Raw genomic sequence first — 14,119 nt, 5'->3', positions numbered from 1 at the left:
GGTGACATTTCGTGTGAACTAACACTTTAATCCCCGTGACATTTCGTGTGAACTAATGGCACTTTAATCCCGGTGACATTTCGTGTGAACTAATGGCACTTTAATCCCGGTGACATAACGTGTGAACTAATGGCACTTTAATCCCGGTGACATTTCGTGTGAACTAATGGCACTTTAATCCCGGTGACATAACGTGTGAACTAATGGCACTTTAATCCCGGTGACATTTCGTGTGAACTAATGGCACTTTAATCCCGGTGACATTTCGTGTGAACTAATGGCACTTTAATCCCGGTGACATAACGTGTGAACTAATGGCACTTTAATCCCGGTGACATTTCGTGTGAACTAATGGCACTTTAATCCCGGTGACATTTCGTGTGAACTAATGGCACTTTAATCCCGGTGACATTTCGTGTGAACTAATGGCACTTTAATCCCGGTGACATTTCGTGTGAACTAATGGCACTTTAATCCCGGTGACATTTCGTGTGAACTAATGGCACTTTAATCCCGGTGACATAACTAATGGCACTTTAATCCCGGTGACATAACGTGTGAACTAATGGCACTTTAATCCCGGTGACATTTGTGAACTAATGGCACTTTAATCCCGGTGACATTTCGTGTGAACTAATGGCACTTTAATCCCGGTGACATAACGTGTGAACTAATGGCACTTTAATCCCGGTGACATTTCGTGTGAACTAATGGCACTTTAATCCCGGTGACATTTCGTGTGAACTAATGGCACTTTAATCCCGGTGACATTTCGTGTGAACTAATGGCACTTTAATCCCGGTGACATTTCGTGTGAACTAATGGCACTTTAATCCCGGTGACATAACGTGTGAACTAATGGCACTTTAATCCCGGTGACATTTCGTGTGAACTAATGGCACTTTAATCCCGGTGACATTGTGAACTAATGGCACTTTAATCCCGTGAACGTAATAATGGCACTTTAATCCCGGTGACATTTCGTGTGAACTAATGGCACTTTAATCCCGGTGACATTTCGTGTGAACTAATGGCACTTTAATCCCGGTGACATTTCGTGTGAACTAATGGCACTTTAATCCCGGTGACATTTCGTGTGAACTAATGGCACTTTAATCCCGGTGACATTTCGTGTGAACTAATGGCACTTTAATCCCGGTGACATTTCGTGTGAACTAATGGCACTTTAATCCCGGTGACATAACGTGTGAACTAATGGCACTTTAATCCCGGTGACATTTCGTGTGAACTAATGGCACTTTAATCCCGGTGACATAACGTGTGAACTAATGGCACTTTAATCCCGGTGACATAACGTGTGAACTAATGGCACTTTAATCCCGGTGACATTTCGTGTGAACTAATGGCACTTTAATCCCGGTGACATAACGTGTGAACTAATGGCACTTTAATCCCGGTGACATTGTGAACGTGTGAACTAATGGCACTTTAATCCCGGTGACATTTCGTGTGAACTAATGGCACTTTAATCCCGTGACATTTCGTGTGAACTAATGGCACTTTAATCCCGGTGACATTTCGTGTGAACTAATGGCACTTTAATCCCGGTGACATGGCACTTTAATCGTGTGAACTAATGGCACTTTAATCCCGGTGACATAACGTGTGAACTAATGGCACTTTAATCCCGGTGACATAACGTGTGAACTAATGGCACTTTAATCCCGGTGACATTTCGTGTGAACTAATGGCACTTTAATCCCGGTGACATAACGTGTGAACTAATGGCACTTTAATCCCGGTGACATTTCGTGTGAACTAATGGCACTTTAATCCCGGTGACATTTCGTGTGAACTAATGGCACTTTAATCCCGGTGACATTTCGTGTGAACTAATGGCACTTTAATCCCGGTGACATTTCGTGTGAACTAATGGCACTTTAATCCCGGTGACATAACGTGTGAACTAATGGCACTTTAATCCCGGTGACATTTCGTGTGAACTAATGGCACTTTAATCCCGGTGACATTTCGTGTGAACTAATGGCACTTTAATCCCGGTGACATTTCGTGTGAACTAATGGCACTTTAATCCCGGTGACATTTCGTGTGAACTAATGGCACTTTAATCCCGGTGACATTTCGTGTGAACTAATGGCACTTTAATCCCGGTGACATTTCGTGTGAACTAATGGCACTTTAATCCCGGTGACATTTCGTGACATTTCGTGTGAACTAATGGCACTTTAATCCCGGTGACATTTCGTGTGAACTAATGGCACTTTAATCCCCGTGACATAACGTGTGAACTAATGGCACTTTAATCCCGGTGACATTTCGTGTGAACTAATGGCACTTTAATCCCGGTGACATAACTAATGGCACTTTAATCCCGTGACATTTCGTGTGAACTAATGGCACTTTAATCCCGGTGACATTTCGTGTGAACTAATGGCACTTTAATCCCGGTGACATTTCGTGTGAACTAATGGCACTTTAATCCCGGTGACATAACGTGTGAACTAATGGCACTTTAATCCCGGTGACATTTCGTGTGAACTAATGGCACTTTAATCCCGGTGACATAACGTGTGAACTAATGGCACTTTAATCCCGGTGACATTTCGTGTGAACTAATGGCACTTTAATCCCGGTGACATAACATTTCGTGTGAACTAATGGCACTTTAATCCCGGTGACATTTCGTGTGAACTAATGGCACTTTAATCCCGGTGACATAACGTGTGAACTAATGGCACTTTAATCCCGGTGACATAACGTGTGAACTAATGGCACTTTAATCCCGGTGACATTTCGTGTGAACTAATGGCACTTTAATCCCGGTGACATAACGTGTGAACTAATGGCACTTTAATCCCGGTGACATTTCGTGTGAACTAATGGCACTTTAATCCCGGTGACATTTCGTGTGAACTAATGGCACTTTAATCCCGGTGACATTTCGTGTGAACTAATGGCACTTTAATCCCGGTGACATTTCGTGTGAACTAATGGCACTTTAATCCCGGTGACATTTCGTGTGAACTAATGGCACTTTAATCCCGGTGACATGACAATGGCACTTTAATCGTGTGAACTAATGGCACTTTAATCCCGGTGACATTTCGTGTGAACTAATGGCACTTTAATCCCGGTGACATTTCGTGTGAACTAATGGCACTTTAATCCCGGTGACATTTCGTGTGAACTAATGGCACTTTAATCCCGGTGACATTTCGTGTGACTAATGGCACTTTAATCCCGTGACATGTGTGAACTAATGGCACTTTAATCCCGGTGACATTTCGTGTGAACTAATGGCACTTTAATCCCGGTGACATTTCGTGTGAACTAATGGCACTTTAATCCCGGTGACATTTCGTGTGAACTAATGGCACTTTAATCCCGGTGACATTTCGTGTGAACTAATGGCACTTTAATCCCGGTGACATAACGTGTGAACTAATGGCACTTTAATCCCGGTGACATTTCGTGTGAACTAATGGCACTTTAATCCCGGTGACATAACGTGTGAACTAATGGCACTTTAATCCCGGTGACATTTCGTGTGAACTAATGGCACTTTAATCCCGGTGACATTTCGTGTGAACTAATGGCACTTTAATCCCGGTGACATTTCGTGTGAACTAATGGCACTTTAATCCCGGTGACATCGTGTGAACTAATGGCACTTTAATCCCGGTGACATAACGTGTGAACTAATGGCACTTTAATCCCGGTGACATTTCTAACTAATGGCACTTTAATCCCGGTGACATTTCGTGTGAACTAATGGCACTTTAATCCCGGTGACATTTCGTGTGAACTAATGGCACTTTAATCCCGGTGACATTTCGTGTGAACTAATGGCACTTTAATCCCGGTGACATTTCGTGTGAACTAATGGCACTTTAATCCCGGTGACATAACGTGTGAACTAATGGCACTTTAATCCCGGTGACATTTCGTGTGAACTAATGGCACTTTAATCCCGGTGACATTTCGTGTGAACTAATGGCACTTTAATCCCGGTGACATTTCGTGTGAACTAATGGCACTTTAATCCCGGTGACATAACGTGTGAACTAATGGCACTTTAATCCCGGTGACATTTCGTGTGAACTAATGGCACTTTAATCCCGGTGACATTTCGTGTGAACTAATGGCACTTTAATCCCGGTGACATTTCGTGTGAACTAATGGCACTTTAATCCCGGTGACATTTCGTGTGAACTAATGGCACTTTAATCCCGGTGACATAACGTGTGAACTAATGGCACTTTAATCCCGGTGACATTTCGTGTGAACTAATGGCACTTTAATCCCGGTACATGTGTGAACTAATGGCACTTTAATCCCCGTGACATTTCGTGTGAACTAATGGCACTTTAATCCCGGTGACATAACGTGTGAACTAATGGCACTTTAATCCCGGTGACATAACTAATGGCACTTTAATCGTGTGAAACTAATGGCACTTTAATCCCGGTGACATAACGTGTGAACTAATGGCACTTTAATCCCGGTGACATTTCGTGTGAACTAATGGCACTTTAATCCCGGTGACATAACGTGTGAACTAATGGCACTTTAATCCCGGTGACATTTCGTGTGAACTAATGGCACTTTAATCCCCGTGACATAACGTGTGAACTAATGGCACTTTAATCCCGGTGACATTTCGTGTGAACTAATGGCACTTTAATCCCGGTGACATTTCGTGTGAACTAATGGCACTTTAATCCCGGTGACATTTCGTGTGAACTAATGGCACTTTAATCCCGGTGACATTTCGTGTGAACTAATGGCACTTTAATCCCGGTGACATTTCGTGTGAACTAATGGCACTTTAATCCCGGTGACATTTCGTGTGAACTAATGGCACTTTAATCCCGGTGACATAACGTGTGAACTAATGGCACTTTAATCCCGGTGACATTTCGTGTGAACTAATGGCACTTTAATCCCGGTGACATAACGTGTGAACTAATGGCACTTTAATCCCCGTGACATTTCGTGTGAACTAATGGCACTTTAATCCCGGTGACATGGCACTTTAATCGTGTGAACTAATGGCACTTTAATCCCGGTGACATGGCACTTTAATCCCGTGTGAACTAATGGCACTTTAATCCCGGTGACATTTCGTGTGAACTAATGGCACTTTAATCCCGGTGACATTTCGTGTGAACTAATGGCACTTTAATCCCCGTGACATAACGTGTGAACTAATGGCACTTTAATCCCGGTGACATAACGTGTGAACTAATGGCACTTTAATCCCGGTGACATTTCGTGTGAACTAATGGCACTTTAATCCCGGTGACATAACGTGTGAACTAATGGCACTTTAATCCCGGTGACATTTCGTGTGAACTAATGGCACTTTAATCCCGGTGACATTTCGTGTGAACTAATGGCACTTTAATCCCGGTGACATAACGTGTGAACTAATGGCACTTTAATCCCGGTGACATTTTAATCGTGTGTGTGAACTAATGGCACTTTAATCCCGGTGACATTTCGTGTGAACTAATGGCACTTTAATCCCGGTGACATAAATCCCGAACTAATGGCACTTTAATCCCGGTGACATTTCGTGTGAACTAATGGCACTTTAATCCCGGTGACATAACGTGTGAACTAATGGCACTTTAATCCCGGTGACATTTCGTGTGAACTAATGGCACTTTAATCCCGGTGACATTTCGTGTGAACTAATGGCACTTTAATCCCGGTGACATTTCGTGTGAACTAATGGCACTTTAATCCCGGTGACATTTCGTGTGAACTAATGGCACTTTAATCCCGGTGACATAACGTGTGAACTAATGGCACTTTAATCCCGGTGACATTTCGTGTGAACTAATGGCACTTTAATCCCGGTGACATTTCGTGTGAACTAATGGCACTTTAATCCCACTTTAATCCCGGTGACATTTCGTGTGAACTAATGGCACTTTAATCCCGGTGACATTTCGTGTGAACTAATGGCACTTTAATCCCGGTGACATTTCGTGTGAACTAATGGCACTTTAATCCCGGTGACATTTCGTGTGAACTAATGGCACTTTAATCCCCGTGACATAACGTGTGAACTAATGGCACTTTAATCCCGGTGACATTTCGTGTGAACTAATGGCGTGTGAACTAATGGCACTTTAATCCCGGTGACATAACGTGTGAACTAATGGCACTTTAATCCCGGTGACATTTCGTGTGAACTAATGGCACTTTAATCCCGGTGACATAACGTGTGAACTAATGGCACTTTAATCCCGGTGACATTTCGTGTGAACTAATGGCACTTTAATCCCGGTGACATTTCGTGTGAACTAATGGCACTTTAATCCCGGTGACATTTGAACGTGTGAACTAATGGCACTTTAATCCCGGTGACATAACGTGTGAACTAATGGCACTTTAATCCCGGTGACATTTCGTGTGAACTAATGGCACTTTAATCCCGGTGACATTTCGTGTGAACTAATGGCACTTTAATCCCGGTGACATTTCGTGTGAACTAATGGCACTTTAATCCCGGTGACATGAACTAATGGCACTTTAATCCCGGTGACATAACGTGTGAACTAATGGCACTTTAATCCCGGTGACATTTCGTGTGAACTAATGGCACTTTAATCCCGGTGATAACATTTCGTGTGAACTAATGGCACTTTAATCCCGGTGACATTTCGTGTGAACTAATGGCACTTTAATCCCGGTGACATTTCGTGTGAACTAATGGCACTTTAATCCCCGTGACATAACGTGTGAACTAATGGCACTTTAATCCCGGTGACATTTCGTGTGAACTAATGGCACTTTAATCCCGGTGACATTTCGTGTGAACTAATGGCACTTTAATCCCGGTGACATTTCGTGTGAACTAATGGCACTTTAATCCCGGTGACATTTCGTGTGAACTAATGGCACTTTAATCCCGGTGACATTTCGTGTGAACTAATGGCACTTTAATCCCGGTGACATTTCGTGTGAACTAATGGCACTTTAATCCCGGTGACATGGCACTTTAATCGTGTGAACTAATGGCACTTTAATCCCGGTGACATTTCGTGTGAACTAATGGCACTTTAATCCCGGTGACATTTCGTGTGAACTAATGGCACTTTAATCCCGGTGACATTTCGTGTGAACTAATGGCACTTTAATCCCGGTGACATAACGTGTGAACTAATGGCACTTTAATCCCCGTGACATAACGTGTGAACTAATGGCACTTTAATCCCGGTGACATAATGGCACGTGTGAACTAATGGCACTTTAATCCCGGTGACATAACGTGTGAACTAATGGCACTTTAATCCCGGTGACATTTCGTGTGAACTAATGGCACTTTAATCCCGGTGACATAACGTGTGAACTAATGGCACTTTAATCCCGGTGACATTTCGTGTGAACTAATGGCACTTTAATCCCGGTGACATAACGTGTGAACGGCACTTTAATCCCGGTGAACTAATGGCACTTTAATCCCGGTGACATAACGTGTGACATGGCACTTTAATCGTGTGAACTAATGGCACTTTAATCCCGGTGACATTTCGTGTGAACTAATGGCACTTTAATCCCGGTGACATAACGTGTGAACTAATGGCACTTTAATCCCGGTGACATTTCGTGTGAACTAATGGCACTTTAATCCCGGTGACATTTCGTGTGAACTAATGGCACTTTAATCCCGGTGACATTTCGTGTGAACTAATGGCACTTTAATCCCGGTGACATTTCGTGTGAACTAATGGCACTTTAATCCCGGTGACATTTCGTGTGAACTAATGGCACTTTAATCCCGGTGACATAACGTGTGAACTAATGGCACTTTAATCCCGGTGACATTTCGTGTGAACTAATGGCACTTTAATCCCGGTGACATTTCGTGTGAACTAATGGCACTTTAATCCCGGTGACATAACGTGTGAACAATGGCACTTCGTGACATGAACTAATGGCACTTTAATCCCGGTGACATAACGTGTGAACTAATGGCACTTTAATCCCGGTGACATTTCGTGTGAACTAATGGCACTTTAATCCCGGTGACATTTCGTGTGAACTAATGGCACTTTAATCCCGGTGACATTTCGTGTGAACTAATGGCACTTTAATCCCCGTGACATTTCGTGTGAACTAATGGCACTTTAATCCCGGTGACATTTCGTGTGAAATGGCACTTTAATCCCGGTGACATTTCGTGTGAACTAATGGCACTTTAATCCCGGTGACATTTCGTGTGAACTAATGGCACTTTAATCCCGGTGACATTTCGTGTGAACTAATGGCACTTTAATCCCGGTGACATTTCGTGTGAACTAATGGCACTTTAATCCCCCGGTGACATTTCGTGTGAACTAATGGCACTTTAATCCCGGTGACATTTCGTGTGAACTAATGGCACTTTAATCCCGGTGACATAACGTGTGAACTAATGGCACTTTAATCCCGGTGACATTTCGTGTGAACTAATGGCACTTTAATCCCGTGTGACTAATGGCACTTTAATCCCGTTTCGTGTGAACTAATGGCACTTTAATCCCGGTGACATTTCGTGTGAACTAATGGCACTTTAATCCCGGTGACATAACGTGTGAACTAATGGCACTTTAATCCCGGTGACATTTCGTGTGAACTAATGGCACTTTAATCCCGGTGACATAACGTGTGAACTAATGGCACTTTAATCCCGGTGACATAACGTTCGTGTGAACTAATGGCACTTTAATCCCAGTGACATAACGTGTGAACTAATGGCACTTTAATCCCGGTGACATTTCGTGTGAACTAATGGCACTTTAATCCCCGTGACATAACGGGTGAACTAATGGCACTTTAATCCCCGTGACATTTCGTGTGAACTAATGGCACTTTAATCCCGGTGACATTTCGTGTGAACTAATGGCACTTTAATCCCGGTGACATAACGTGTGAACTAATGGCACTTTAATCCCGGTGACATTACGTGTGAACTAATGGCACTTTAATCCCGGTGACATAACGTGTGAACTAATGGCACTTTAATCCCGGTGACATAATGTGTGAACTAATGGCACTTTAATCCCGGTGACATTTCGTGTGAACTAATGGCACTTTAATCCCGGTGACATAACGTGTGAACTAATGGCACTTTAATCCCGGTGACATTTCGTGTGAACTAATGGCACTTTAATCCCCGTGACATTTCGTGTGAACTAATGGCACTTTAATCCCCATTTCGTGACATTTCGTGTGAACTAATGGCACTTTAATCCCGGTGACATAACGTGTGAACTAATGGCACTTTAATCCCGGTGACATTTCGTGTGAACTAATGGCACTTTAATCCCGGTGACATTACGTGTGAACTAATGGCACTTTAATCCCCGTGACATTTCGTGTGAACTAATGGCACTTTAATCCCGGTGACATTTCGTGTGAATTAATGGCACTTTAATCCCTGTGACATTTCGTGTGAACTAATGGCACTTTAATCCCGGTGACATTTCGTGTGAACTAATGGCACTTTAATCCCCGTGACATTTCGTGTGAACTAATGGCACTTTAATCCCGGTGACATTTCGTGTGAGCTAATGGCACTTTAATCCCCGTGACATAACGTGTGAACTAATGGCACTTTAATCCCGGTGACATTTCGTGTGAGCTAATGGCACTTTAATCCCGGTGACATAACGTGTGAACTAATGGCACTTTAATCCCGGTGACATTTCGTGTGAACTAATGGCACTTTAATCCCGGTGACATTTCGTGTGAACTAATGGCACTTTAATCCCGGTGACATAACGTGTGAACTAATGGCACTTTAATCCCGGTGACATTTCGTGTGAACTAATGGCACTTTAATCCCGGTGTCATAACGTGTGAACTAATGGCACTTTAATCCCGGTGACATTTCGTGTGAACTAATGGCACTTTAATCCCGGTGACATTTCGTGTGAACTAATGGCACTTTAATCCCGGTGACATTTCGTGTGAACTAATGGCACTTTAATCCCCGTGACATAACGGGTGAACTAATGGCACTTTAATCCCGGTGACATAACGTGTGAACTAATGGCACTTTAATCCCGGTGACATTTCGTGTGAACTAATGGCACTTTAATCCCGGTGTCATAACGTGTGAACTAATGGCACTTAAATCCCGGTGACATTTCGTGTGAACTAATGGCACTTTAATCCCGGTGACATTTCGTGTGAACTAATGGCACTTTAATCCCGGTGACATTTCGTGTGAACTAATGGCACTTTAATCCCAGTGACATAACGGGTGAACTAATGGCACTTTAATCCCGGTGACATTTCGTGTGAACTAATGGCACTTTAATCCCGGTGACATTTCGTGTGAACTAATGGCACTTTAATCCCCGTGACATAACGTGTGAACTAATGGCACTTAAATCCCCGTGACATAACGTGTGAACTAATGGCACTTTAATCCCGGTGACATTTCGTGTGAACTAATGGCACTTTAATCCCGGTGACATAACGTGTGACCTAATGGCACTTTAATCCCGGTGACATAACGTTCGTGTGTTTAGAACCACCAAGAATGTTTATTTTCAGAATCAAGACTCGAGGTCACAACATCCTGTGGGCGACCGGTGGTCACGTGCCCTCCTGGGTCCTGCCTCTGTGGGGCGATGAGCTCAGGGCCGTGGTCGACACACGAATCACTAATGTCGTGACGAAAACAAAAGAGCTGTATGTACATCTTCTTCTTCTTCTTCTTCTTCTTCTTTATCTCCTTCTCCGCCTTCTTCTCTTCGTTTTTCTTTTTCGACTTCTTCTCTTTTCACCATCCTCCTTTTTCTTTTTCTCCTCCTCCTTCTTCTTCTCCTTCTTCTCCGTCTCCTCCTTCTCCTCCTTCTTTCCCCCTTCTTCTTCTCCTCCTTCTTCTCCTAATTCTTCTCCTCCTTTTTATCCTCCTTTTTCTTCTTCTTCTCTTCCATCTTCTCCTCCTTCTCCTCTTCGATTTTCTTCTTCTCTTCCTGCTCCTTCTCCTACTCCTTCTTCTTCTTCGGCTCCTACTTATTATACTCTTCCTCCTTCTTCTCCTCTTCCTTCACCTCCTCCTTGTCCTACTCCACAACACTTCTGGGGCTGATTAAATGTCCATGCCCTTGTTCGGCTGAAGGGTTCAGAATTATCACACATGTATCCGGCTGATTCACGAGATTTAATATTTCTAAACGTTATTTTACAAACAAATAACATCTCAAATTTCTGGCATACGCCAGACATTAGAACAACCAAGACTGTTTGGAATTTCTATAAAAACACCACAACCACCGATACTGTTTTGAGCTTCTACAGATTATAGAACCACTAAGAGTTTCTACAGACATTAGAACCACCAAGACTGTTTTAGCTTCTACAGACATTAGAACCACCAAGACTATTTTGAGCTTCTACAGATATTTGAACCACCAAGTCTGTTTTGAGTTTCTACAGACATTAGAACCACCAAGACTGTTTTGAGTTTCTACAGACATTAGAACCACCAAGACTGTTTTGAGCTTATACAGATATTAGAACCACCAGGACTGTTTTGAGCTTCTACAGACATTAGAACCACCAAGACTGTTTTTAGCTTCTACAGACATTAGAACCACCAAGACTGTTTTGAGCTTCTACAGACATTTGAACCACCAAGTCTGTTTTGAGTTTCTACAGACATTAGAACCACCAAGACTGTTTTGAGTTTCTACAGACATTAGAACCACCAAGACTGTTTTGAGCTTCTACAGACATTAGAACCACCAGGACAGTTTTGAGTTTCTACAGACATTAGAACCACCAAGACTGTTTTTAGCTTCTACAGACATTTGAACCACCAAGACTGCATCCCTGACAGTGACTCCTTAAAATAACTCTTGGTTCCCTCTTTAAGCTATTTTCTGCGTCAGCCCTGATGTTTGATATATTTACATGATTATCTACATTTAAACTATTTCAGACTGGACCACTGGGACGTGAACAACGAGAACCTGCACGGCGCCTTCTACGAAGATCACACCAATGATATAAACTACGACCTGGAGATCTTCAAGAAGGCTCACGACACAGCACCAGACGTGAAGATGTTCCTCAACGACTATGCTGTGGTTAGAGATTCGGGCGACATGACAGGGGTAACTGTTATCACTACCTTAAAGAGAGCATTTTTAATTAACAAATCAAATATTAAAGGGACATTCCTGAGTTTGCTGCATTGTAAGATGTTTCCTACTAATAAAATATTTCTACGATCAAACTTACATATTTGTTTAGAATATCAGTGTCTGTATATTCAATTTGTTTCTGGTCATCTCAGTATGTGTAAGAAGCCCAAACTGGATTTTGTCTTCAAATAATATTTTTGGAAAATAAAATGAAATTTAATCTAGTACAAATATTAAAACGATCAGAAACACGTTTAATGTACAGCCATTAATATTTTATGCAGAAAAATATATTTGATTTGTAATTACAATCGTTAAAAAGGCTCTGTTAGTCGATAACATCTTTAAAATCGCAGCAAACTCAGGAATTTCCTTTTAAATAAATGTTCTTGTTTATAATATCAATGTGTGTTTCGCTGGATCAGTGTAAGAACGTCGTATTTACAAAACATAGCTGTATAATTTTCAGGGATTTTTTGGTTTGTTTTTAGCAGGTTGCCAATCTTAATTAAACAAAATCATCAATAATTGTTCTGAAATGTCCTATCATTTAATCATAATATGATATGACATGATTCACTCTGTTAATGTACATGTACATATTATCTAAAACAAATCAGGTAATATACATATTACCTGAAATATGTCCCATCATTTTATACAGATCACCTGAAACAGACATATGATACATCAAAATGATATCTGCGATGTTGTGTATGTGTGTGTGTCTGTGTCTGTCTGCGTGTGTGTGTGTGCGTGTGCATACATGTGTGTACATGTGTGTGTGCGTGTGTGTGCGTGTGTGTGTGTGTCGTGTGCGTGTGTGTGCATGTGTGTACATGTGTGTGTGTGCGTGTGTGTGCGTGTAGTGTGTGTGTGTGTGTGTGTGTGTGTGTGATTCTAAATTTTACTTATTTAATGCTCTATTTTGAAGATGCAACATGGTTGTACTGGCCCAGTATGTTTATAATCGTCCTAATGTTTGTCATTCCTCAAATTTCATTTTCTTTTCTTTCTTTCATTTTTCATATATTTTTCAGGTAAATTTGATTTTTGGTATGCAAAATTAAATAGTCGTTTCTGATTCAGATTATGTGCGTTCCTGTCTGTGGAAAAGTACCTTTATAAATAAATACAAAAGATCATTTTGGATAATACTACAATTTAATTAAATGTTTGTATGTGGTATAATTAATATTGGTAAACATTTCCTCTTTTATTTATACGTGCAGGACGTAGCCCAGTGGTAAAGCGCTCGCTCGTTGCGCGGTCGGTGTGGGATCGATCCCAGTCAGTGGGCCCATTTGGTTATTTCTCGTTCCAGCCAGTGCACCACGACTGGTATATCAAAGGCCGTAGTATGTACTACCCTGTCTGTGGGATGGTGCATATAAAATATCCCTTGCTGCTAATCGAAAAGCGTAGCCCATGAAGTGGCGACAGTGGGCTTTCTTTTCTCAATACCTGTGTGGTCCTTAACCATATATCCGTAAATAAAATGTGTTGAGTGGCGTCGTTAAATAAAACATTTCTTTCTTCCTTTTATTTATTTATACAGGCTTACCTGACTCAGGCTCTGCGCTACAAGAAGGAAGGAGTTGGTTTGTACGGAATGGGCGCTCAGAGTCATTTCAACGGGGGTTCGATGCCAAGTCCTACTATTATCAAGGTTTGTTATTAATACAGGCTTACCTGACTCAGGCTCTGCGCTACAAGAAGGAAGGAGTTGGTTTGTACGGAATGGGCGCTCAGAGTCATTTCAACGGGGGTTCGATGCCAAGTCCTACTATTATCAAGGTTTGTGATTAATACAGGCTTACCTGACTCAGGCTCTGCGCTACAAGAAGGAAGGAGTTGGTTTGTACGGAATGGGCGCTCAGAGTCATTTCAACGGGGGTTCGATGCCAAGTCCTACTATTATCAAGGTTTGTGATTTATACAGGCTTACCTGACTCAGGCTCTGCGCTACAAGAAGGAAGGAG

At 42.2% G+C, this 14,119-nt stretch overlaps 1 protein-coding gene across 1 annotated transcript in view; it reads left to right on the top strand.

Annotated features, from left to right (window-relative positions):
* Window positions 1-13,911, top strand: part of LOC121386857 (endo-1,4-beta-xylanase 1-like) — a 37,283-nt gene extending 23,372 nt beyond the window's left edge. Inside the window, exons 9-11 of the mRNA XM_041517879.1 lie at window positions 10,540-10,677; window positions 11,933-12,107; window positions 13,696-13,911. Coding sequence (XP_041373813.1) covers window positions 10,540-10,677; window positions 11,933-12,107; window positions 13,696-13,818 — 436 coding nt within the window. The 3' untranslated portion in view covers window positions 13,819-13,911. The remainder of the gene's footprint in view (window positions 1-10,539; window positions 10,678-11,932; window positions 12,108-13,695) is intronic.
* Window positions 13,912-14,119: the final 208 nt, after the last annotated feature.

Source organism: Gigantopelta aegis, chromosome 12, assembly GCF_016097555.1.
Source record: "Gigantopelta aegis isolate Gae_Host chromosome 12, Gae_host_genome, whole genome shotgun sequence".
In the NCBI taxonomy this organism is placed as follows: Eukaryota; Metazoa; Mollusca; class Gastropoda; order Neomphalida; family Peltospiridae; genus Gigantopelta; species Gigantopelta aegis.
Note: the sequence above shows the minus strand (reverse complement) of the source record. Positions and strands in the feature narration are given on the sequence as shown.